The sequence below is a fragment of the Enhydra lutris genome, unplaced genomic scaffold (genome assembly GCF_002288905.1).
Source record: "Enhydra lutris kenyoni isolate GAN:26980312 unplaced genomic scaffold, ASM228890v2 scaffoldscaffold4, whole genome shotgun sequence".
NCBI classification, from domain to species: Eukaryota; Metazoa; Chordata; class Mammalia; order Carnivora; family Mustelidae; genus Enhydra; species Enhydra lutris.
Window position 1 is genome coordinate 21,642,046 of NW_019154088.1, and position 25,449 is coordinate 21,667,494.

At 39.1% G+C, this 25,449-nt stretch overlaps 1 gene segment (V, D, J or C); it reads left to right on the forward strand.

The window, feature by feature from the left end:
* The first annotated feature begins 1,801 nt into the window (after positions 1-1,801).
* Positions 1,802-2,376, forward strand: LOC111139382. The segment is given in 2 exon segments: positions 1,802-1,859; positions 2,021-2,376. Coding segments are annotated over 2 exon segments (414 nt in total).
* Positions 2,377-25,449: the final 23,073 nt, after the last annotated feature.

Genomic DNA, 25,449 nt, shown 5'->3' on the forward strand with positions numbered 1-25,449 from the left:
TGGATGACTCTGGTTTGAGCTGGAATTCTGGTTCTCCAGGTTGTAAGTTTGAGCTCATTTTGGGTAGAGATTACTTAAAATTGAAATCTTAAAAAGAAAAATAAATAAAAACTAACGGTCGATTACATGTTTATGTCTTGATTTTTTTGATACTCTTTTTTGGAAATCAACTATTTCTTTATTTGATGGAGGGAGTGCATGAGCACAAGCAAAGGGAGAAGGGGGAGGGAGAAGCACACTTCCCACTGAGCAGTGAGCCCAACAGGGGTCTGGATCCTAGGACACTGAGATCATGATCTGAACTGAATGTAGAGGCTTAACTGAATGAGCCACCCAAAGGCATCTAACATGCTTTTAGAACTTTAGCAAAGCTATCCTAAAGAGCAGAAAGCTGAAAACAGAAAACGAAACAGGAAAGAACCTATCAGCAGACAGTGCCATCATAATTTTAGAAAATGAGCTGTATATGGATAGGGGTGAACTTGCATGAGAGACTAAATAAGGAGAAACCCAGTCCTGGTGTAGAAGCACCTCAGTGTGTGCTGTGCCCTCCAGAAGGGGTTGGGGAAAAGGAGAACCACGTATTTTTAGATAATTGAGGAATACAACATTGCCCATGTTGGTACACACGTGTGTGTGTGCACGGGTGAGCATGTGTGTATGTGTGTGTTGAGGGTGTTGAGGCAGAAGGAAGAATACAAGTAGACGGAGTGATCACCTTGGGTCTCAGAACTGAGCATATGATGCTTGGAAGCTTACTGTGGTTCAGTTGAGGTAAGGGAAACCCATAAATTCAAAGGACTGATAACTTATGACCAAAATTTGGTGTCCATTCTGGCCTTTCTGAACAGAGCTGAGCTGAGCTGTGGAGACAAAACAATGAGAAGGAGACCTTGGTCAGTGGATCTATTGTCTGAGGGCCACAGCTTGAACCCTTCAGCAGAGAATGATCAGATTTTTCTGCTTTTGGCTCCAACATAGGCATCTGAACAGACGTAGGTAGTGAGGAGGAACACAGGCATAATAATAGGTACATTGAAAGAGCTACAGTGATTAGTCTAAATGCTTTGCCTTCTTATCATAGTGTGATTTACTTCTACCTTAAATAAATCACACAGTGTGAACATACATGACTCTTACAACCCTTTTTTCATAATTCTTACATTTTATGTTGTTTACATAATTAATTACAAGCAGTTTTTTTAAATTATGGAATGCTTCAGGGATTTGCATGTCATTCTTGCACAAGGGTCATGCTGATTTTTCTCTGTATCATTCTAATTTTAGTATATGTGCTGCCAGAGTGAGCCCTACCTGTCATATTTTCAGTAAGTGCCATCCACCCACTTTTATCACAGATGCAATGAATAAACATCACAGTTCGCTAAACCATTGATCCACAATCCTCATTTCAATATAAATTTTACTCATGTTTATTTTCAGTTGTAATGTTTTTAGTTAAAGTTGCTTAATGCCCACTGGGTGCTGTCCACAACTGATGAGTTGTTGAACACTACATCTGAAACTAGTGAGGTACTATGTGATGGCTAACTGAATTTAAATAAGAAAAAGTTGCCTAATACAAATGGATTTGGGGTAGTGAGTCTCTCAGCTAGAACACAGAGAATTATGACAGGACCCACACAACTTGCTATACCAGGAAACCCCTGTTTCCTGTTCTGGGGCCACAGCAGCACAAAACCAGCAATCCTTCCCTCACCCAGTCAGGTTCTTCTCACAGTGCTGAGCCCTGAAGTTGAAGAGGGAGAAGACATTTTCCTTTTAGTGGGAGAACTCAAACATGTTGCTCTCCAACCTTCTCAAGGTGGTCATGGCTTCCGTGTGGCTAGATAAGGATGGTCCCTGTGGGAATGTGTCTCCTCTATGACTTAACATCCAGAGAGATTGGCAGGATCTTGTGGGTACCTTGGGAAGGAGGGTTGACAGTGTGTAAAACAGAAGTTCTTTGGCCATATCACGTATTCCAGAAGTCTCTGATTCTGTGTTTTTTTCCCTTCAGGATCCAGTATTGCCCAGAAGGTAACTCAAGCCCAACCAGCAATGTTAGTGCAGGAGAAGGGGACTGTCACTCTGGAATGCACATATAACACCAATAAACCACGTTATAGTCTCTTGTGGTACAAGCAGCCCAGCAGTGGGGCAATAATTCTCCTTATTCGTCAGGATTCTTACAACCACCAAAATGCCACTGAAGGTTGCTACTCACTGAATTTTCAGAAGACAAGAAATTTCATCCAGCTTGTCATCTCAGCTTCACAACTGGAGGACTCTGCAGTGTATTTCTGTGCACTGTGGGAGCCCACAGTGAGAGGTGTGATAGAGGGAGGTATACACAAACCCCAGGGCTCTTATTGATGCATCTCCCTGCAGTAGGGCCCAAGGGGGGCAATTGCCATCCCAGACAGGAAGTGGCACAGGTGCAGGCTTAGAGGGAGAAACTCAGTCTAAGAAAATATCACTCTGGTAATAGGTAGTTGATAATTGGTCTTGCATCTAACACCTTCTTATATTTGTTTGGAAGGCAGATTTGTAGAGTAGAAATCTTAAGTATCTCCTCAAGTTTCTTTAATTAGAGAATCTGACCATTTTCACATTCATTTTTACCATTTGAGAATACTTTGAGTGTATAGTTCAGTGTTATGAAATACACTTACATTGTTCAATCAGCAGCACCTTTCATTTCTAGAATCTTGGCATCTTGAAAAACTGAATATTTGTACTCATTAAGCAATAACTCTCCTTTATTCCATTCCTCCACTCCTTCAGAACTACTATTCTGCATTCTCCTTCCTTGAGCTGAAGCTCTTTAGCTCTCATAGAAGTGGAATTATGCAGTATTGATCATTTTCCAAAATTTCATTTGATGTACTGTCCCCATGATGCATCCATTTGCATCATGTGTCAGAATTTCTTTACTTTTTAAGGTTGAACAATATTCCTGTGTATGTAATATGCCATTTTATTTATCCATGTCTATCTGTTGATGGACTTTTAGGTTGCTTCCACTTTTTGGTAGAAACTGGAATTCAAAAACATCTCAATATTTACAGTAATATCCAAATTCTTTCAATTTTTGAGTATATATCAGAAGTGGATTGCTGGGTCATAAGGTAATTCTATTTTAAAAAATTTAGACACGTTTATATTGGTTTGGAAAAACTGTGCTGTAGAGTGCAGTATCACAAACAAGTTTCAAGGAACAGAAAAACAGAGTGATCACTAGTAGTGAATGGAACTCTACTATATTGGTGAATCAGAAAATCCTAGAGGAGTTTGTCACTTTTTCTACAGTGCGTTGCTTCTTTCAGGTATGAATAATTGGTCTGGATGGAATGGTGAAGCCACTACCCACTGGTCAGCTCCTGGATAGCAGTCTGAATATCCATTATTTCTTTCCTCATTTGGTAAAAATCCAAACTTGCAATTATTGAATTGTTTTTTAGTAGTTCCAGTTGCATAAATAAAGAGCCTGTAAAAGACTCTCATAAAATATTTCAAAGGCTTAGGAAGAAGTCTTTTGCTACCCACTATCTTTCTCTGAAATTTGACAATCTATACTGTCAAAAGGAAGTAGCGGGCTTTTGCTATCCCAGCTCTGTGTTGTAATCTTTTAGCTTTGCCATGAATTTTCTTGATACTTTTGAGCTTTGCTTCATTATTTGTAAATTTATTATTGTAAATTTATTATTAGCAGTAAATTTATTATTAGTAGTATTATTAGTATTTTGTTGTGACAATTTATCAATAATATACCCAGAGAGATTGACAAGTAGCAGATGAACAATTTAGGAGGAATAATCTTTTTTTAAAAGATTTTATTTATTTACTTGAGAGAGAGAGAGAGTGAGAGAGAGCATGAGAGCAGAGAAGGTCAGAGGGAAAAGCAGAATCCCCATGGACCCGGGAACCTGATGCGGGACTCGATCCCAGGGCTCCGGGATCCTGACCTGAGCCAAAGGCAGTCACTTAACCAATTGAGCCACTCAGGTTCCCCAGGAGGATATCTTAATAGGTACAGAAAAAGCATTTGACAAAATTCAGATCCATCCCTGATTAAAACTCCCAGCAAATTACACAAAGTTGAAGGGAATTTCCTCACCTTAAAAGAGGGCTTAACAAAAAGTCTACATCAAATGTCACACTTGATGGTGAAAGCTTAATTGCTTTCCCTTTAGTTTCAGAAATAAGGGGAAAGTTTTGGCTCCACCACTTGTATTTAATATTGAAGTAGAGGTTCAAGCCAATGTAATGAGGAAAGTAGAAGAAACAAAAGTCATACAGTTTGGAAGGGAAGGAGTGAACTTCTCTCTATTACCAGAAAGCATATTTGTACAGAAAATGCAAGGGAATCTACAAAACAAAATGAAAGAAACTACTAGAACAAGTTGGTTTAAGAAAGTCAAATGTACATCTACCATGTGATCCAGCCATTCTACTCCCAGATATGGGCCCAGGAGAAAGGAAAGAATATCTTATATGCAAATGTTCTTAGCAGTTTTGTTTGTAATAATCCGCTGGGACTATTCTATATGGCCAGCTACAGGTGAACAGACAAACTGTTTTATAGGCACATGATTAGATACTACACAGCAACCGAAAGAAACAAAACCTTTTTTAAAAAAAGATTTAATTTATTTATTTGACCGACAGAGATGACAAGTAGGCAGAGAGCCAGGCAGAGAGAAAGGGGGAAGCAGGTTCCCGCTGAGCACAGAGCCCTATGCAGGGCTTGATCCCTGGACCCTGGGATCAAGACCGGAGCCATAAGCAGAGGCTTTAACCCACTGAGCCACCCAGGCACCCCAGGAAACAAACTCTTGATAGTTATTACTATGGAAGAATTTTTAAATAATTATATTGTGAAGTGCCAGATAAAGAGTACATATAATTCCATAATTCGAAATTATAAATTATACAGACTAAAGCATGACAGAAGCGTTCCCTGGAAATGGGAGTGGTGAGGGTTGAGGGAGAGGTTGCCAAGAGACATGAGGAAACTTTTGGGATGATGCATATGTTCATTATCTCGAATGTGGTGAGTGCTTCACAAATACAAATGTCAAATTATATAGAATTGTCTAATTGGTGCGGCTTATTTTAATGTAAAATATGCATCAATAAAAGCCATTAAGTATCCATATTTCCTATGCAGTATCTTTCTTCAATGACGTGCAAGTCCTCTGTGTGACACAGAGTGCAAATTATTTCTCCTTTGGCTTTCATTGGCCTGAATGTTTTTTCTAAAGTTATGGATAAGGATGCCTGGGTGGCTCAGTCGGTTAAGCATCTGCTTTTGGCTAATGTCATGATCCCAGGGTTAGGGCTGAGTCCTGCATGAGGCTCCTTGCTCAGCAGGGAGTCTGCTTCTCCCTCTGCCTCCCTCCCCCTGCTTGTGCTCTCTCTGTCTCTGATAAATAAAAAAAAAATGAACTGTTTAAAAAACTAAAGTTACAGATAATGACTTTCTGCATCCATGTGCTATATTGTTTATTTTCCTTTTTAAAAAAGATTTGATTTATTTATTTATTTATTTATTTATTTTAGAGAGAATGATAGAGTGATAGAGACTAAGAGAGAGACACAGGGAGAGAAAGCAGACTCCGAATGAGTACAGAGGCCCATTCAGGGCTCTGATCCTGAGATATGACCCTAGTCATAACCAAGAGCCTGAAGCTCTACCAGCTGAACCCCTTGGTGCCCCATGTTTATTTTCAATCATTATCATTCTAACTTTTTGGGATTTCCCCTGCATATCTGGATACAACTTTGCCGTGGTTTGTCCCAAATTCCTTTCTAGTATACTTCTGTGGCAGGACTGACAATGTGATTTGGGAGGTGGAGGGGAAGCGAAGGGACACATGAACCCAAACAGTATCCAGGCCAGAATTTCTTACTTCCCTCTGCATTTGGGAAAGTGTTTCCGTGTTGGCTCTGGAATCATGAACCTCCTTGATCTGAATCTCTGGAGAGTGGCCTCCAAGATATTGCTTGAGCTAAGCTTCCATCTATGCATCTAGGGATAAATGTTTACAGAGCTTTATAGAAGATGTGTCCCTTTCTAGAACTTTTTCCTGATAGTCCTGATTTCTTACCTTGTTGGAAAAATTATTTGATTAATGTTTGGCAACAAAACGTGACAGATGGATGGTAATAGAAAGCATCCTTAAGACTAAACCTGTTAAGAGTAGAATTGATATTTTTTGCTTAATTCATATACACTAGTCACCTGATGTTGGAGGCAACAAAATATTGAAAACTTAATTTCAGATGATTCTATAGGAATTTGATGACTCCATGTATGATGTTTCTTCTGTCTATATTTGCTATTTTTCACTTTTTAATGATTCTGAAAATCAATAATATTTGACTATTAAAATGGTTGACTAACAAATAGTGTGACTTCTGAAAACTTTTATTAAAAAATAGTATTTCTAGCAATTGCTAATAGTTTAGGAATAAATCAACACAGTATTTCAATTAAAGGTCATTTGTTCATTAATTTTGTTTGATTTAGAAAATATTTAGAGAGTACATAAAAAATGATAGTCACAGTTCTACATTCTAAATATTGGGGTAAAGTGCCCAAAACACAGAATCAGTCACTAATGACTTGACTTCCTCTTACTTTTTCCATATTCAACTTGAACCCCATTTCTGGCAGTCAGTGGGTTTTGGGCTGGTCTACATGGACATATGAGAATATGAAGTACTGTAGTAAGATGCTTTAAGAAGTTTTATTACCCTCCCAGCCACAGAAATGCCCCGGGATGCTGTGTAAAAGAATTTCCATATCAGGCAGTATCTTAAGAACAAAACAGACATAATTGCTGTTGTTCAGACTTCCCAGGGCCACCTGAAGACTGACATGTGCCTCATGAGGTCAGGGATGAAACAGATGGCTGCCTTGGGGAGGATTCTGGGCAACATGCACGCATTTCAGTCCCTGTCCACCAGGGGGTGCAGCTTCCTGCCACAGTCACATTTCCTGTGTGAAATGTGGGCGGCCACTGATCATTTCTGTCACTCCAACCTTCTCCAAGGTAACAATGAAGAACATTATTTAGGTGATGCTCCAGAGATGAAGTGTTCTCCAGGCTTCGTGACTGTGGTACTCTTAATGCTTGGTAAGTACCATTCCTCTTAAAATTTGGATTCTTTCTTCCATGATGTCAGCAAAACCTTTAACTATTATTTATCCATGAATTTTATGCCCAAAGTGACATAGATCTCCTTTCTCTTTCCTCAGAACAAACCCATGGAGACTCAGTGACTCAGATGGAAGTCCAAGTGACCCTTTTAGAAGAGGCTTCCCTGACTGTGAACTGCACTTATTCAGCATCAGGGTCCCTTACTCTTTTCTGGTATGTCCAGTATCCTGGTGAAGGTCTACAGCTCCTCCTGAAAGCCTTGAGGGGCAAGGAGAAGGGAAGCAACAAAGGATTTGAAGCCACCTTTGACAGCAAATTGAAATCCTTCCACTTGGAGAAAGGCTCGGCTCATGCCTCAGATTCAGCTGTGTACTACTGTGCCCTGAGTGACACAGTGACAGGGACTGTAGGGGGAGCTGAGCACAAACTCAGAGCAGACCAGGATCCAGGAAGCTGAGCATCTCTGCCTGATCCATTCTGGTTCCAGCACAGTCTGTGGTTGTTTGTCCTTCAGTGTCTGGTTGATTCAAAAATCATACAGACAACTAGAGCTTAGGAAACAGAAGTAACATTCCCCAAATCCAGGTGTTCCTTAGTGACACTGAAAGCAGTTTGATGCCAAGAGTTCCTCAGTCAGGGTGTAACTAATTTAAGGTAAAACCACATAAAAATGAAGTGGTCGTGTGCTCAATTCTTGGAGTGAACATCCAGCCCCACAAGTTGTTCATTGCACCCTGGTGGGAGTTCCTGTGTCTTATGATAGTTTTATTTATTTATTTATTAAAGATTTATTTATTTATTTGACAGACAGAAATCACAAGTAGGCAGAGAGGCAGATAGAGAGAGAGGGGGAAGCAGGCTCCCCACTGAGAAGAGAGCCCGATGCAGGACTCAATCCCAGGACCCTGAGATCATGACCTGAGCTGAAGGCAGAGGCTTTAACCCACTGAGCCATCCAGGTGCCCAATCTTATGACAGTTTTAGAGAGAAATAGTGTGACCAAGAAGGTCGTAATGCCCAATGTCTTCCTGACAGAGTATGGCAGGAGAGGTGATGGGAAAGCTTCAGCCCCAAACCTCTGTAATGGGTGCATGTTGGCCAGAATACTCCCGAAGTCACCCATCTGCTTCATTCCTGACTTCATGAGGCACATGTCAGTCTTCAGATGGCCCTTGGAAGTCTGAAGAACAGCAATCCTCACCTCTCAGGTCTATCGTTCTGATTATGGGTTAAGAGTCATCAGTGGGAGGGACAGAGAGAGAGGGAGAGAGAATCTCAAGCAGATTCCTCAAAAAGCATGGAGCCTGACATGGAACTTGATCTCATAAACTGATCATGACCTGAGCAGAAACCAAGAGCCAGTCATTTAACAGACCTACTGAACCACCCAGGCACCCTATGACCTTTACTTTAATAATTAAATTATTAAATTTAATAATCCCCTTATCAGTAGATTTTATGAATGAGCTATGATCAGAATATTAATACATTTCCTTATATATTAGTCATATATTCTTGGTTTAAATTAATTTTTTATGTAATTGGTTTAAAATATAAACTTTTCTTCATATCTCTATAAATATAAAAGCATGTGAAAATGTACTTTAAATAATTCAAAAGGGTATACAATAGAAATTTTTCTCAGGCTTTTAGATAGACATTGTAGACTAGGGGTGCCTGACTGGCTCTGTAGGTAGAGCTGGGACTCTGGATCTCAAAGTTATAAATTTGAGACCCGTGTTGTGTGTTGAGAGTACTTAAAATCTCTATGGAAAAAAAATTATAGATTAATAATACTATTTATCTCTCAATTTCTCTAAAACTGTTTTAAAAAGATAGTGGAGATATTCCAAAGGGCAGAAAGCCACAAAAACAAAGAGAAACAAGAAAGAAGCTATCAGCAGACAGTGACATAAATCACTTTTAGAAAATAGGCTGTTTATGGATAGGATCACACTTGCAGGAAAGACTAGATAAGAGGACACCTGGGCCTACTGTGAAAGCACCTCAGTGCGTGCTGTGCCCTCTGGAAAGGGTCAGGGAAAAAAAGCACCACATGATTTTGGGTAATTGAGGAAGATGTTGTTGCTCACGTTGGTGCATGGGTGGGTGCGTGCGTGTGTTTGCATATGTTGAAGGTATTGAGGTTGAGGGAAGTAAAATATGTGGACCCAGCGAGGCAATTTTCCTAGTCACAGAACAGCTATGCATCCATGACCCTATAAGAAACAATGATCATCTTCTAAACCCAGCAGAAAATGGGATTTTGGTCTTTGAGGAATTGAGAAGAGGACATAAAACATTTTCCCCAAATATTGTGCATTACAGAGCTTTTTGATTTTTGCTCACCAGTTCAACTTTCCTTTACTTAAAGATGTTCTTCTGTTCCTGCCTCTAATTCCCAGCAACCACTGGTCTTTTTACTGTCTCCACAGTTTTCTTCTTCCATAATGTCCTATCTTGGGTGTCAAACAGAACACAGCCTTTTCAGATTAGCTTATTTCTCTTTGAAGTATGCATGTAGGGCCCCTGGGTAGCTCAGTGGATTAGCCATCTGCCTTCAGCTCAGCTCATGATCCCAGAGTCCTGAGATCAAGTCCCGGGTCGGGTTCTCTGCTCAGCAGGGAGCCTGCTTCTCCCTTCCCGCTGCCTGTTGCTCCCCCTGCTTGTACTTGCTCTCTCTGTCAAATAAAGAAATAAAATCTTAAAAAAAAAAAAGAGGAAAATATGCACATACGTTTCCTCCATGTCTTTCCATGACTCAATAGCTCACTTCTTTTCAGCACTGAATAAGATTCCCTTGTCTGGCCGTACCATAGTTTACTTACTCTTTCTTCTACTGAAGGATGTCTTGGTTGCTTTCATGTTTTGGCAATTATGAATAAAGGTGCTATAAACATTTGTGTGTTGATTTCAATTCTTTTTGATAAATACTCAGAAGTGGGATTACTGGATCATATAGTAGTTTTATTTTATACTTTTTGAAGAACTTCTATACTGTTTTCCATGGTTACAGCATTGTGCATTGCTTCCAACAGTGAACAAGTGTTCCAAGCTCTTCACATCCTCGACCACAGCTGCATTTTGTGTTTTTGAAAATAGCATTCAATTTTTTTTGATCTTTAAAGTACGGATAGTACCAGGGAATTTATTGTAAATGTAGAGGCAAATACATTGAGATAGTCATCATTAAAAAGGAACTAGAAAATTACACATTTAAAGTATTTGCTTTTTTTTTTTTTTTGATGCTATTTTTATTTATTTATTTTTTAAACATATAATATCTTTTTATCCCCAGGGGTACAGGTCTGTGAATCGCCAGGTTTACACACTTCACAGCACTCACCATAGCACATACCCTCCCCAATGTCCATAATCCCACCCCCCCCAACCCCCCTCCCCCCATTAACCCTCAGTTTGTTTTGTGAGATTAAGAGTCACTTATGGTTTGTCTCCCTCCCAATCCCATCTTGTTTCATTTATTCTTCTCCTACCCCCTTAACCCCCCATGTTGCATCTCCTCTCCCTCATATCAGGGAGATCATATGATAGTTGTCTTTCTCCGATTGACTTATTTCGCTAAGCATGATACCCTCTAGTTCCATCCACGTCGTAGCAAATGGCAAGATTTCATTTCTTTTGATGGCTGCATAGTATTCCATTGTGTATATATACCACATCTTCTTTATCCATTCGTCTGTTGATGGACATCTAGGTTCTTTCCATAGTTTGGCTATTGTAGACATTGCTGCTATAAACATTCGGGTGCACGTGCCCCTTTGGATCACTACGTTTGTATCTTTAGGGTAAATACCCAGCAGTGCAATTGCTGGGTCATAGGGTAGTTCTATTTTCAACATTTTGAGGAACCTCCATGCTGTTTTCCAGAGTGGTTGCACCAGCTTGCATTCCCACCAACAGTGTAGGAGGGTTCCCCTTTCTCCGCATCCTCGCCAGCATCTGTCATTTCCTGACTTGTTAATTTTAGCCATTCTGACTGGTGTGAGGTGGTATCTCATTGTGGTTTTGATTTGTATTTCACTGATGCCGAGTGATGTGGAGCACTTTTTCATGTGTCTGTTCGCCATCTGGATGTCTTCTTTGCAGAAATGTCTGTTCATGTCCTCTGCCCATTTCTTGATTGGATTATTTGTTCTTTGGGTGTTGAGTTTGCTAAGTTCTTTATAGATTTTGGACACTAGCCCTTTATCTGATATGTCATTTGCAAATATCTTCTCCCATTCTGTCAGTTGTCTTTTGGTTTTGTTAACTGTTTCCTTTGCTGTGCAAAAGCTTTTGATCTTGATGAAATCCCAATAGTTCATTTTTGCCCTTGCTTCCCTTGCCTTTGGCGATGTTCCTAAAGTATTTGCTTTTTATCTGCCACCTTAAATTTGTGGCCAGTACCAACATTTTATTTTATTATATTTGATTTTTAAACTATTTAAATTCAATTAATTAACATATAATGTATTATTAGTTTCAGAGGTACAGGTCAGGGATTCATCAGTCTTATATAACACCCAGCGCTCATTAGATCATGTGGCCTCTTTGATGCCCATCACCCTGTTAACCCATCTCTCCACCCCACACCCCTCCAGCAACCCTCAGTTTGTTGTCTATGATTATGAGTTTCTTATGGTTTGTCTCCCTCTCTGGCTTCATCTTGTTTTATCTTTTCCTCTCTTCCCAGAGGCCTTGTTTCTTATATTCCTCATATCAGTAAGATCATAAGACAATTGTCTTTCTCTGATTGACTTATTTCATTTAGCATAATACCTTCTAGTTCCAACCATGTCATTGCAAATGGCAAGATTTCAAATTTTTTGATGGTTGTGTAATATTCCATTGTGTCTATGGAACAATAGGTTTAAGTTTTGATTCAATTCAATCATTCCTTTTTATCTATGTTTTGATTACTGATATATTTGAACTTATTTCTAATATTTTGGTTTTGCTCCATATGCTTTTGCTTCTTTCTTTTCTTTCCTTTTATGTTGCACTGATAGAATTTTCTCTCTCTCTTTTTTTTTTTCTTCTGATTTGGGAAAAGTAAACTACCTTTCTGTTTCACTGAAAATATCCTCAAACTGTATGTGTATGTACATGTGCAAGTGTGTACATTTTTTCTATGTCTAATTTTATTCTGTAATATTTTTTCCTTGTATATACCATGGCTTCTCCTTGGGAGTGCTTTTTCTCTTGCTGAATTAGTATATTCGGAAAATAGTGGCTGATTGAAGCAAACTATACACTATCTCTATATCAGGACATAATTTCAGAAAGAGTTTATCAAATGAGCCGATAAGCTCCAGTTTTAATGCACATTAAGGAAAACATAGAAAATGAAAATCTTCCAACACAATAATCAGAATATGAATTCTCTTCATTCTTCTTCAAGCCCTTTGTCTCTGACTTTCCTCCACCTGGAGTAATTTTCACCTGCCAGCCTCAGGGCTTATTCCTTCATTTCCTCCTAGTCTCTGTTCCTAAAAAAACATGTGTTCATGTGAGGAATGCTTATAAGGTTTATTGTAGTGTAGTATTTCCTAGACTAAATAAGTCACCTTAGCCTTTAATCAATAAAGGAAAGGATGCATAAATGGAAGTATACCCACAATATGGAATATAATGGAACAAAGGATGTATATGGGTTAATGTAATAAGACCTACAAGATTTACTATTGAGGTTATAAACAAGAAAGGTATACCCCCAATAAATATTTATATTATAATAAAGTCTAAATAAAATGCTGTATATTTTCTGTTGATTCAAATCTAGTAAAACATCTGGAAGCATCAACCCCAAATTGTCAAGATGAACAAAGAAATAAGGTAATAAGTGATGAAAGGATCAGAATTGAGAGTGGTAGTCAAAAAGGATTTTACTCTATGGGTAATGTTTTATTACTTTTAATAATTCACATATTCACAAATTTCTCCTATTGTTAAAAGTAATGAGAATCATAAAGGCCATCATAAAGGCTTCTCTGTATTCTCCTCCCTTCTTGTCACCAAAAAGCGGAAGGGAGAGATGACCACCTTTTTCATAACATTATGTCCATCAGCCTAGACTATACGTATTTCTCTGGGGTCACATAGTTTTTAGTTTTCACTTCACTTAGTGTCCTATTCTTTGACTCTATTATAATTATATATATTTTTGTCTTCCCCTGTAGATGGTAAACTTGTATGTGTTCCTCTTTTGTATATTTTATTTATATATGTTTGTTTTAATTTTATTTCCAGTTAGTTAACATACAACGTTATATTAGTTTCAAGTGTATATATAGTGATGAAAAACTTCCACAGATCACCCGTGCTCATCAGGAAAAGGACACTCCTTCATCCCCTCACCTATTGAACCCATCTCCCATTTATTTTTGTCCTATTTTTCCCCCTTGCTTGTGTGGTTTGTTCCTTAAATTCCACTAGAGTGACATCATATGGTAGTTGTCTTTCTCTGACTGACTTATTTCCCTCAGAGTTATATTCTCTAGCTCCATCCATGTCATTGCAAATGGCAGAATTTCATTTTTTGATGGCTGAAGAATATTCTACTACACTTTATATATTCTGAGCATCTAGGAAATTACCCCTTTGAAAAAGCTCAATGAATACTTATGGATTTCTTTTGAACTCAGGTAAAGAAATAAAATAACACAAAGTGAAATATATGAAATTTATTTTCTGATCTCAATTTCCAGGCAATTTCATTTTAAAAGTAGGATTTGGTTTACCTGTAATACCCATTCAAACTAACCAGTTATCTTCTTTTCTGACCCTCTGCATTTCCTTCACCAGGTAGATTGGAATGAAAGGGGCTGGGGATTTGAGTCTGCTGAGTGGCTTGTTCTAAGAGGTCTTTGCCACCAGCTTCATTCCTCTAGGGGGCACTCTAGACCTTAAGAGAAACCAGACTTCATGATGGGTGGAAGGTTGAATAGATACACAGAATAGAAATCATGTGAGCCAGTCCACTTAAAGATAGCAAAGATAGGGAAGAGAGAGGACAGGGTTTTTTGTAAAGACCCTCTCAGGTTTTCAGTTCTGCCATTGCATATCAACTTCAGACATCTGGAGGCCATGTCTCTAGAAATCCATTATGCAGATAATTCTTCACAGATACCAGGATAGGAATATTTCTGGGCATTGTGAGTATGGAAACTCAACAGAAAATATCCCATTATCTGCTATCAATTGTTATGAATAAAATCACCCAAATTTACTGGCCTTGAAACTATTTCAATACCCACATATCCTACCTTTTCATGTGCTGAGAGTGGAGGGAAACAAAAATGAAGAGAAGAGAGGAAACAATAAGGAACAAAAAGAAAAGGAAAGGGAGAGGACAATATTGACTTTGGCCAGCAACGTGTGGCTGGTCAGACTGAGCTCTGTGGGTGAGCATGGTGTCTAGCAGTAGTACAGGAGAGTTGGAGAGGTGGAAATTATATCAGAGAGGACTTTAAGCACTACATCCTATTTTTCACTGACCACATTCTGGTAGGAATCATTTTCTTTACAGACGGTGACTGTCTGTCTTGGTTTCTAGAACTCTTTTGATAAATTGTATTTACTTCTGCAATACTGAGTGGATGCTATCAGATAGTTTTCCTTTATCAGCATTTTTACATAACTGAATGCTCACATTGTCTGTGAAACTATGCAATTTGGGGAATGGAGTCATTCTTCCCTATGTTTCTTCAAGGTTCTGGGTAATCCCCATAGGCTCTGACTCTTCTAGAAGAATTATTCACCTTTCTTCACACACTAACCTGCACTTTTCTTACATAAAGTGTTTTAAGAAAAAAATAAAAAACCTTACATCCTCCTCTATTGGAAATATTGCTCCTACCTGCCTGCACTGCCCACAAGCACAGTTTGGGAGAGATTCCTGTGCAGTGTTATAGGGCAACTGTGGGCGGAGTCTCAAGTTCTGAGAATGACAGGGCTGAGGTGTGATTGGTGCTCAGTGATTCTGGTGGGAAGGATTGACTGTAAGAACACAATTCCTCTGGACCCAAGACTACACTCTACACAGTAGGGGTGAAGGCACCTCATTAACTAGACAAGGAATCATGAGGACACCCTGGGGAGTTCTGCTGGGAATCCTGTGGCTCCAGGTTTGCTGTGAGTGGGGATATTCCAGATGGAGCCTGGGGAGTGGTCCACAACCCACAGTGATGGGAGGAGCTGACACTGAGCTCCTAGAGTCCTATATCCTCAGGGGCGTGTGTTAGGATATTTTATACATTTTCAAACTGCATCTGTGACTCTTCAGTGATATCATTTGTGTTTGTTTTCTTCTTTCCACAGAGGGGTGAGAGGGATGACAGTGGAGCAGACCCCTTCAGCCCTGAGCCTCCAGGAAGGAGCCAGCTCTACTCTCAAGTGCAATTTTCTAACAGTCCATACAGTGTGCAGTGGTTTCGACAGCACCCCGCGGGTAGCGGCCTCACCGTGCTGTTTTACATAGTTTCAGGTATGCAGCACAGTGGGAGGTTAAACTGCACAGTGAATACTAAGGAATAGTTCAGCATCCTCCACATCCGGGCCTCCCGACTGGAAGACTCAGCCACCTACCTCTGTGCGGTGGAGGCACAGTGCTCCCTGGTGATCTGCAGCCTGCACCCAAACTGCAGCTGGGCCTACAGCCCCTCCACCCACTTTGCTCCCATGCAGTGGGCCTTTGCTCCCATGCAGCCTTTGCACATTTTCAGATTTATGTAATAGTGTCTTTTCGCTCCTAAAATTAGACCTAGCAGTGCTCTCATTTCACTTGCTTTTCTTGCTCTTTTTCTTCCAAAAAGCTCTTTGCTGGTAAAAAGCTCTACCATGGAACCTTTGGAGCAAGTGACAGAGATGCCCATATCCATTACCCTGGGAAGACAGAGGTCCTGGCAGCTAGCCTATAAATTATATATAAATTACTTAAATGGAAAACCCTCAAAGAATAGATGGTCATGAACAAACAAAAGACATAACATAATTTTTAAGTTTTGTCCGTTATTTTTCAATGAAATGTAAAGAGACCATGTAGAATGTTTTTTCAAATCTGTATTCAGCTTTTTTTTTTTTTTACAACTGGAAATAGAAATGTAATAAAATAATTTCTTCGAGGGTCACTCACTCTATTTATCTTATTACATTTATTTTCTTTATCAGTAAGATAAGACCCTGTAAATAAGTACTTTCATTTTATGCATTAACAAAGGGAGGATTTTAGAGCATAAGTGACTTGGTGGAGCTCATATTATTCCAAAGTTGGTGAATCTGAGGTGACACTAATTCTTATCCTCTGATAAGATATCCTCTGATAAGATATCCTCTGATAAGTACCGATATAGAAGACCCTACAGAATCACAAAATCTCAATGATTTCTATTGATCAATTTGTATGATGTGTTGACATCTATCACTGACAGAAGTAACCATTTCAGTCGTTTCTGAATAGCACCTTGTGTGGATGAGCTCATGGAAATTTTCATTCTGTTCCATGAAAATCATCACTCTCCCTTGCATTTTGAATGAACCTATTTTTGTGATCTTGTAACATCATTCCCAGTTTGGAAAAGGGAGCAGAAATCCTCCAGGACAACCCTAAAAGAACCCTTCTCATTGTAGCCATAGACAAAGACCACTGACCCTAAACCCAGCGTTGAAAATTGCATGTGTAAGATTCCACCACATACTGAGTTCCAGTCTGCACTGGTTTTTATGTTGAGAAAAGGGCATTGATAGGAAGGCCTGTGCCCCTGAAATTTCAGATAGAGATAGATGGGCAGACTCCCTGAAGCTGGGAGAAAAGCCAGCTTCCTGAGCATGGAACCTGTGCAATTACACAGCTCCCCACTCTCCCAAGGAACCCTGCCCTTGGTTTAATGCTGTGCCCTCACTGTCTTGAAATTAATATTAATTTTATATTTGTACCTGTCCTTTATAAGTGAGTCCCATAAGTGGGGTAATAAGTGCCTGAGCAAAGAGATAGGTGTGGCAGCAGGACTCAGTCAGGAACGCATGCAGGCTCAGGTTCTGGGTCACAGCAGGTTGTGTGTGAGCTGAGCAGTTGGCAGGGCCACCTGTGGTGCCTGTGCCTTCTTTGGACTAGCTGGGGCTTTGACATTTGATATTGTTAGGAAATACTCCAAATTGAATGTGTGTACCTGAACATTTCAAGAAAGCAGTTTGGCAGTTTTTTGTTTTTTTTTTTTTACAGAACTAAACATACTCTTACCTCATTGTCCAGCAATGGCCTTCCGTTGTATTTATCCAAAGGGTTTAAAAAGTTATGTGTACACACAGACTTGTACACAGGTGTTTTATAGAGGTTTTATTCATAATTACAAAACTTGGAAGTAAGCAACCTGTCTTTCAATATGTGAATGAATAAGTAAATTGTGGTACATCCAAATGATGGAAAATGATTTGGTGCAAAAAAGAAACGAGGTATGAAGCCATGAACAGATAGGGGAAAATTGTGTGCATTTTGCTAAGTAAAAACAACCCATCCGAAAAGGCTATAAGGTATGATTCAGACTCTATGGCTTTCTGGAAAAGACAAAACTCTGGAGGCAGTAAAAGATTGTTGTTGCCAAGGGTTGAGGGGAACAAGAGGTATCAGTGTAGCTCAGAGCATGTTTAATGTAATGACTTACTCTCTATGATACTGCAATGGTGGATACATATTTTACACATTTGTTCAAACCCAAAGAATCTACAACAGCAAGAATGAACTCTAGAGAAACTGTGGGCTTTGGGTCACAATATGTGGCAGCATAGGGTCTTCCACTGTGGAAAGGTCATGGGGAAGGTGATAATGGGAAGGCCATACCTGTGTGGGGTCAGAAGGTATACAGGATACCTCAGCACGATGTCCTCCTTTTTCTTTGAACCTGGTTGTGATGGTTGAAAAGAAGAAATTTTTTAAAAAATGAAATTGAGAGACATGGGAAACTAATATGTATGAAGAGTTAAAGCATTTTAGATAAATGATTCTCCTAGAAACATTACTTAATGATATATTTTAACCTGGTGTTTGAATTATGTTCCCAAGTTTTCATTTTGAGATGATCTCAAAAATTGTAGAGGCGTCCCTGGTTGGGAAACTGTGAACTAAGGATTCAAAGAGAAAGCCAGAATCCATAAAGCAATTAGGCTGTTTTAAAAAGTGCATCTTGCTTTCTATATTAGTAAGTTCATCCTCCTCCCCTAGGTTGTCTCAACTGCAGAGATTCTTTCTTTTTTCATACAGTACATAAGTTATATGTAAAAGATATTTATAAGAAATTGAAACTCCAAAAGAACTTCCTGCTTACCCATGGTTCAGTCATAGTGCACCCTCATCTCAGTGCCTGTAAAGGACTCCACTCAGTGAATAAATTCCCATTTTATTCAATGTTAATTTGGATTTATTTCTCCTTGATACATTAGTGATCTCAGAGAAGAAATGAAAACCCAGATAGTAATCTCAGGGAAGAAACAATAACCAACCCTCAGGGTGGGTTAGTATCAACCTCTGACCCACGAGATCACATGTGGTTGTGAAAATGGTCCTGGGGTTGCATGATGCAGGCAATTTCACCCAATCTGACACCAGTCCACATTGCACACAACCAGTCACCAATAAATATTTGCTTCGTTATATAGCATAGAAGAAATTAAGAGCTAGAAGGGTCCTTAGAATTTCTTGAGTCCAACTTCATTTTACACATCTTGACTGTTGCCAAGATGACTGTATGGAAAAATTAGGTAGTGAATGAGCTGGAGGAGAAAGACACTGGGTTTCCTAATTTCCTCTTTAGCATTCATTCCCCTGCCTCTTTCCTGTAGGACCATCATGCTGAGTAAAGAGAAAGTGTCTAATGCAATCCCAGGCATTTATCTCTGTGCTTTGAGTCTGAAAAAGTTGTGGTCCAATCAGTTTGAAACCCTGAATGGAGAGTTATAATTTGTGTAAATGTCTGAGACATTGGACAGGAAGGGAGACTCAGGCTGAGCCACTGTGATTTTACCAGCAATCTCATGCATCACTCACTGTTTTTATAGGAGTAAGCCAAAGGTGATGGCACCATGTGAACACCTACATGTATTTCTAAGAACTTTCCTTTAAAAAAAATATATTTAATATCCCAGTTGGGCATCCTTTGAAGGCATGATGAGCACAATGTGCATAACTCACACATTATCTGTAAAAAAAGATCACAGGAATTGGAAGACTTATGTAGCTGGCAGTCCATAAAGATGGTAGATGAAGGTTTTCTAGGCCAACACAAGGATCATGCTAAAAAAGGTGTCTAGGAAATAATCAAGGATCTGGAAATTTTGCACAAGGGGTGGCCTTATCTGTGCAATAGTTAATAAACGGAAAAGTGTTATTATTATTAAAAAAAGTCATATTCAGACCATTAAATTCAGCTCTGCGTGTCATGCCTAAAAAGTGCAAATATTGACCTAAACAATCTATTTTGGAGAAGAGGGAAATTTACCCAGAGAAGTGTGAGAATTCTTACTTTATGGAGAATGGGTGTAAGAATGGAAGATTCTCAGAACCAAGAAGTTTTCCATACATTAAAACACGTTTCATAACACACATATATTAATATATTGAGTTCATGTTCTGATAGCTGTCTTTAAATCTTTCAGGGTAGAACAGGTAGAATGAAGATGAGTTCTATTCTTTGTCATTTCAGAGGCTCCATGAGTAGGATTCACAGGAAAGGGGCTTCCATTTTTGGAAATGAGGTAGTCTTGGTTTCCCAGAGACCATTTCTCTTGATCAGTTCTTTAGGACCAGTTTCCTCTTGGTACCATCCCCTAGCACACACAATATTTATGGTTTCCTGGATTTTTTTCTCACAGAAGTCATCAGAAGATTCCAAGAAACTCATAGGAATGAGAAAGGGGGGTTTTGGAAGAGAGAGATAATTCTGTAAACTCACAGGACTAGAGAACTTTATTAATGAATCCTGGGGAAAGAACGCTGTAGTGGAGTTTAGGAGAAATATAATGGAGTATGGAATGTGAAGCAGTGTTGGCCAGGAAGTGGGAAGCATGACAGGATGGATGGCTAATACTTTAGTGGAAATTCTCCTTAGGCTGTGAGTCAGTAATTGCATTGGAGGACATGCTGTGTATTTTGATTTGAGAAAAGGAAATCACCTCAAGGATAAACTTACATATGGTTATATTTTCTGAGTTTGCAGCTTGATGTTTTCTCAGAATTTCTATTGAGATTCTACTAAATCTACTGTCAGATTTCTCTATATAAATATTAGTGCAATATTAGGTAAAAAATTTCCCATAGTTGAAATAGTAATAACTGATGGAAGTTATCCCTGCTCCCTTATCATTTAGATTTGGTCCTTTACTTTTTGTCATAGTCATATTAACTGAAGGGATAGTCCCCATAGTGACTGTTGGTACTGTCAATCCTTTGGAAAAAACAAGGTCAGGCAACACCATCCAGGAGGAGCAGAGCCTGAGATAAGAGGCATTTGAAATATCAAATGATCTTCTCTCTCTTACTGTAATCATTGATTACATTTTCCTTTTACAAAGGATTTTTCTACATAATAGACAATTGAGGACAGTGGATTTGGTAGAACAGAAAGGAAGTAAATCATGATTCCTTCCTGATTTCAAACATGTACACCAGGACCATCACTAAATAAATGGCAATACCATCTACCTCTTCCCACCTTACTAACAGTGACTCAGTAGTGTGCAGGCATGTAAACCTTGATCTCCACATTCTTCCTGTGCCCTTCATCACTGATCTAAGATATAATTTGCTTGACTGATTACTGCCTTGATGCATGTGAGTCCCTCAGAGGCACAGGCAAAGAGAAGAGCATTTCCCCAGCGAGTTCAGTAGAGATGTGACCACAAGACGGCAGTGCACCTGTGCTGATGCAGAACATTTGGAAGGTTCATTTTTGTGTATCTGATGGACTATACCATGGCAGCAGCAGATTCTTTTTCTTATTGGCAGGTAGAAAATGTGGGAAGTTACTCTGTTACAGGAAAGAAGGGATGCCCTGATAAGAAAAGTAGCTGAGCTGGCTGGAGGCTGCAATTCTGAACCTGAGTTTAACTGGCAGGAACCATGAAGCCATCCATGGGAGCTTTAATGATGTTCTTGTGGCTGCAGCTGAACTGTGATTTGAGTGTTTATGGGCAGCAGAGTATATTAATGGATATTCTTCAGAGGTCAAGACTGGTTTTATTCATCGTTCCTCCCATTGTGTAGAAAAAGAGAATTCTGAAGCACAATAACCTGGAATCTATTCTCCTTTCTCTGACATTTTCTTTCTGCATGGGGCTCAGCCAGGGAGAGAATGTGGAGCAGCATCCTCTACCCTGAGTGTCCAGGAGGGAAGCAGCTCTGTTATCAACTGCAGTTATTCAGATAATCTTTCAGAGTACTTCCCTTGGTATAAGCAAGAACTTGGAAAAGGTCCCCTGCTCCTTATAGACATTCGTTCAAGCATGGCCACAAAAGAAGACCAAAGTCTCACTGTTTCATTGACTAGGACGGCTGAACATCTCTCCCTGCACATCAGAGACACACAGCCTGAAGACTCAGCTGTGTACTTCTGTGCAGCAAGCACACATTGCTTCCCAGGCACCTGCTGCCTGCACTCAAAACTGGGACTGGGCAGCCCCCTGTCCTTTGACACAGACCTTCAAGGATGGGCTTTGTCCTATTGTTTGTCTGTACATGGAATCTAATGTTTTATTATTTTTTTAAAATTTAAATTCAGTTAGCTATCATGTAGGATATTATTTGTTTCAGGTGTGTGGTGTTCAGTGATTCATCCATTGCATGCAACACCCAGTTCTCATCACATCACATGCCCTCCTTAATGCCTATCACCCAGTTACCCCAGAAGCTAATATTTTAGACATTAGAACCAAATTATATAACTACTATGATGGCAATAACCCAAAAAGGGTTAGAACACTTTGTTGGATGGCTAGTGTTTAATGGATTCTTGAATGCAGTTAATAATGTTTTATTTTGAAATTCAGGTATTGAGGAACTCTACATTTGCTATTGAAACTCCTCTCCTATAAATAACTCTTTAGTACCAATTTCACAGTTCTTATCGATGGTAACTTAAATATTGTGTTTCAAAAGTAGCCATTATTCAATAAATGGTGCTAGGAAAACTGGACAGCTATATGTAGAATGAAACTTGACCATTCTCTTACACTGTACACAAAGATAAACTCAAATGGATAAAAGACCTCAATGTGAGTCAGGAATCCATCAGAATCTAGAGGAGAACATAGGCAGTAACCTCTTCGATATCAGCCACAGCAACTTCTTTCAAGATATGTCTCCAAAGGCAAAGGAAACAAAAGCGAAGATGAACTTTTGGGACTTCATCAAGATCAAAAGCTTCTGCACAGCAAAGGAAACAGTCAACAAAACAAAGAGGCAACCCACGGAATGGGAGAAGATATTTGCAAATGACAGTACAGACACAAGGTCAATATCCAGGATCTATAAAGAACTCCTCAAACTCAACACACAAAAAACAGACAATCATATTAAAAAATGGGCAGAAGATATGAACAGACACTTCTCCAATGAAGACATACAAATGGCTATCAGACCCATGAAAAAATGTTCATCATCACTAGCCATCAGGGAGATTCAAATTAAAACCACATTGAGATACCACCTTACACCACTTAGAATGGCCAAAATTAGCAAGACAGGAAACCACATGTGTTGGAGGGGATGTGGAGAAAGGGGAACCCTCTTACGCTGTTGGTGGGAATGCAAGTTGGTGCAGCCTCTTTGGAGAACAGTGTGGAGATTCCTCAAGAAAATAAATAGAGCTTCCCTATGACCCTGCAATTGCACTACTGGTTATTTACCCCAAAGATACAGATGTAGTGAAAAGAAGGGCATCTCTACCCCAATGTTTATAGCAGCAATGGCCACGGTGGCCAAACTGTGGAAAGAACCAAGATGCCCTTCAACGGACGAATGGATAAGGAAGATGTGGTCCATATACACTATGGAGTATTATGCCTCCATCAGAAAGGATGAATACCCAACTTTTGTAGCAACATGGATGGGACTGGAAGAGATTATGCTGAGTGAAATAAGCCAAGCAGAAAGAGTCAATTGTCATATGGTTTCACTTATTTATGGAGCATAACAAATAGCATGGAGGACAAGGGGAGATGGAGAGGAGAAGGGAGTTGAGGGAAATTGGAAGGGGAGGTGAACCATGAGAGACTATGGACTCTGAAAAACAATTTGAGGGTTTTGAAGGGGTGGGGGGTTGCGGGAACCATGTGGTGGGTATTATGGAGGGCACGGATTGCATGGAGCACTGGGTGTGGTGCAAAAACAATGAATACTGTTACGCTGAAAAGAAATAAAAAAAAAATTCCATTAATTGCAAAAAAAAAGTAGTGATTATGATTTTTCTGGTTCTAAAACATTTCATGCTAAATATGGAAGGATTTAAGATGCAAATATAAATGTCATAATTCTGTAATCATATAATATTGCTAATATTCCTTTTAGTCTCAAAAATTCTTATTATAATCAGGATCATGATTTTTTCACCTCATGTGATTTGATTTGAGTATTCCCCACTTCCACAAGTCATTATCTCAATCATCTCCTTTGTTTTAATTTTATTTTTTGTTTTCATTTAATCTGTGTTTTACAGTAGCTCTGTAAGATATTTTAATTATTTACAGTTGCATTTTCATTTTGTTACCCTTTATTTGGGGCAAAATATCACAGCCATTTCATGTGTCTTTATCACTTTCTTGTTCAGATAGTGTGTTATGAGATTTCTATAAGAGCTCAGGGATGGTGTGTGTTATTTGTGTGTTTGAGAGAAATTAAGAAAGGGAGTCATTTGACAATGTGAGCTTCAGATAAATCTCAGAAAAAAATTCTCGCTTACAAATTCTGTCCATATCTGTCACAATAATTCTCTCAGAGGATTTGGAAGACAGAATTTTATATTCATTCAGTGCTATATTTGCAGTGCCTAGCACAATGTTTTCCACATAATTGATTATCAGTAGATGCTAGAGAAGAAAGAAGGGATTATTCTGTTACTGACTGATAATTTTAATTTAAGCTTTCTGTTTGAATTATATTTATAAATTGATTTGTGAAAAATAAAAGTCCTTAAAGTATATATGTGATTATTTGATTGTTTGAGAACATACTGTTTCATTCCATTTTTATGTCTCTCTTTCCTAATGATGCTCTGCTGTTAGAAGATTATTCAATTTATTCTTGAACTTGTAATTTTTTGTTATCATAATAAAAGATTTCTTTCTGAGGTATATGGGAAAACTTTTGTATGCATGTACCTTACTATTATTAGTAGATTAGTAGATTGCACAAAGGTACTTGGACTAGCGGCTAATGCAGAGATGACGTGCTACCAACCTCCCTCCACATTCATGTTTGACTGATATAACATTATGAACCACAACGTTTATTAAAAAAAAAATTTCCTAGTGCTGCAGAGAAATCAATGGAATGAAACAAATTGAGTAAATATTTAATTTCTTCATTCTCCTACCCCTGCTCAAGGGTAGTAGGCTCCTTTCAAGGTCCCTCCCAGTCTTCCTAAATAATGATGGATGTAATTGTTAGGGTGGATGTTATAATTGTTATAATTGTTCGGATGGATATAATAAATAAAGTGACAGTGGTTCCTCTTAGCTGAGTTATGGTTGCCAGGTATTAGGTAAATGGCTTTCTCTTCCTGGAGAAGTTCCCAGACTAAATTCAGCTTATCACATCTGACCAAAGGAGGTTAGAACTGTAGCGCAACACGTCAGTGGGCTACTTTCCCTCCTTACACCGCCAGCTCCTGTGCAGTAGAAGGAAGACGACTCCTGATTCATGCCTTTCCTCCAAACCTGATAATGGAGTCAGAAGGAAGCATGCTTCTGTATTATTCATTTGTTTCTTCTTAAATCAATTAGAAACAAGGGAGAGGGTGCAGTTCCTACAGGTTTGAATGCTTGATCAGACTGAGGTGAGGATTGATGCAGTGGAAAAAAACAAGTGTTTTAGACTGAGTGTGCAGTGAGTACATAGCTCAGATCCAGACGCATTCAGGTTTAAACCTTCATCATGTTTGGTATATTTGTTTCCTACGTCCGGGGACAAGGTAGTACAAACTTTTAGGCCTTCTCTTGATCCTGTGAAGCCAGACTGGGTGCTGAGAGTCCTCCTTTTGTTTGCTTTCTCTAGGAGGGTGCTGACTGAATTTGTGTG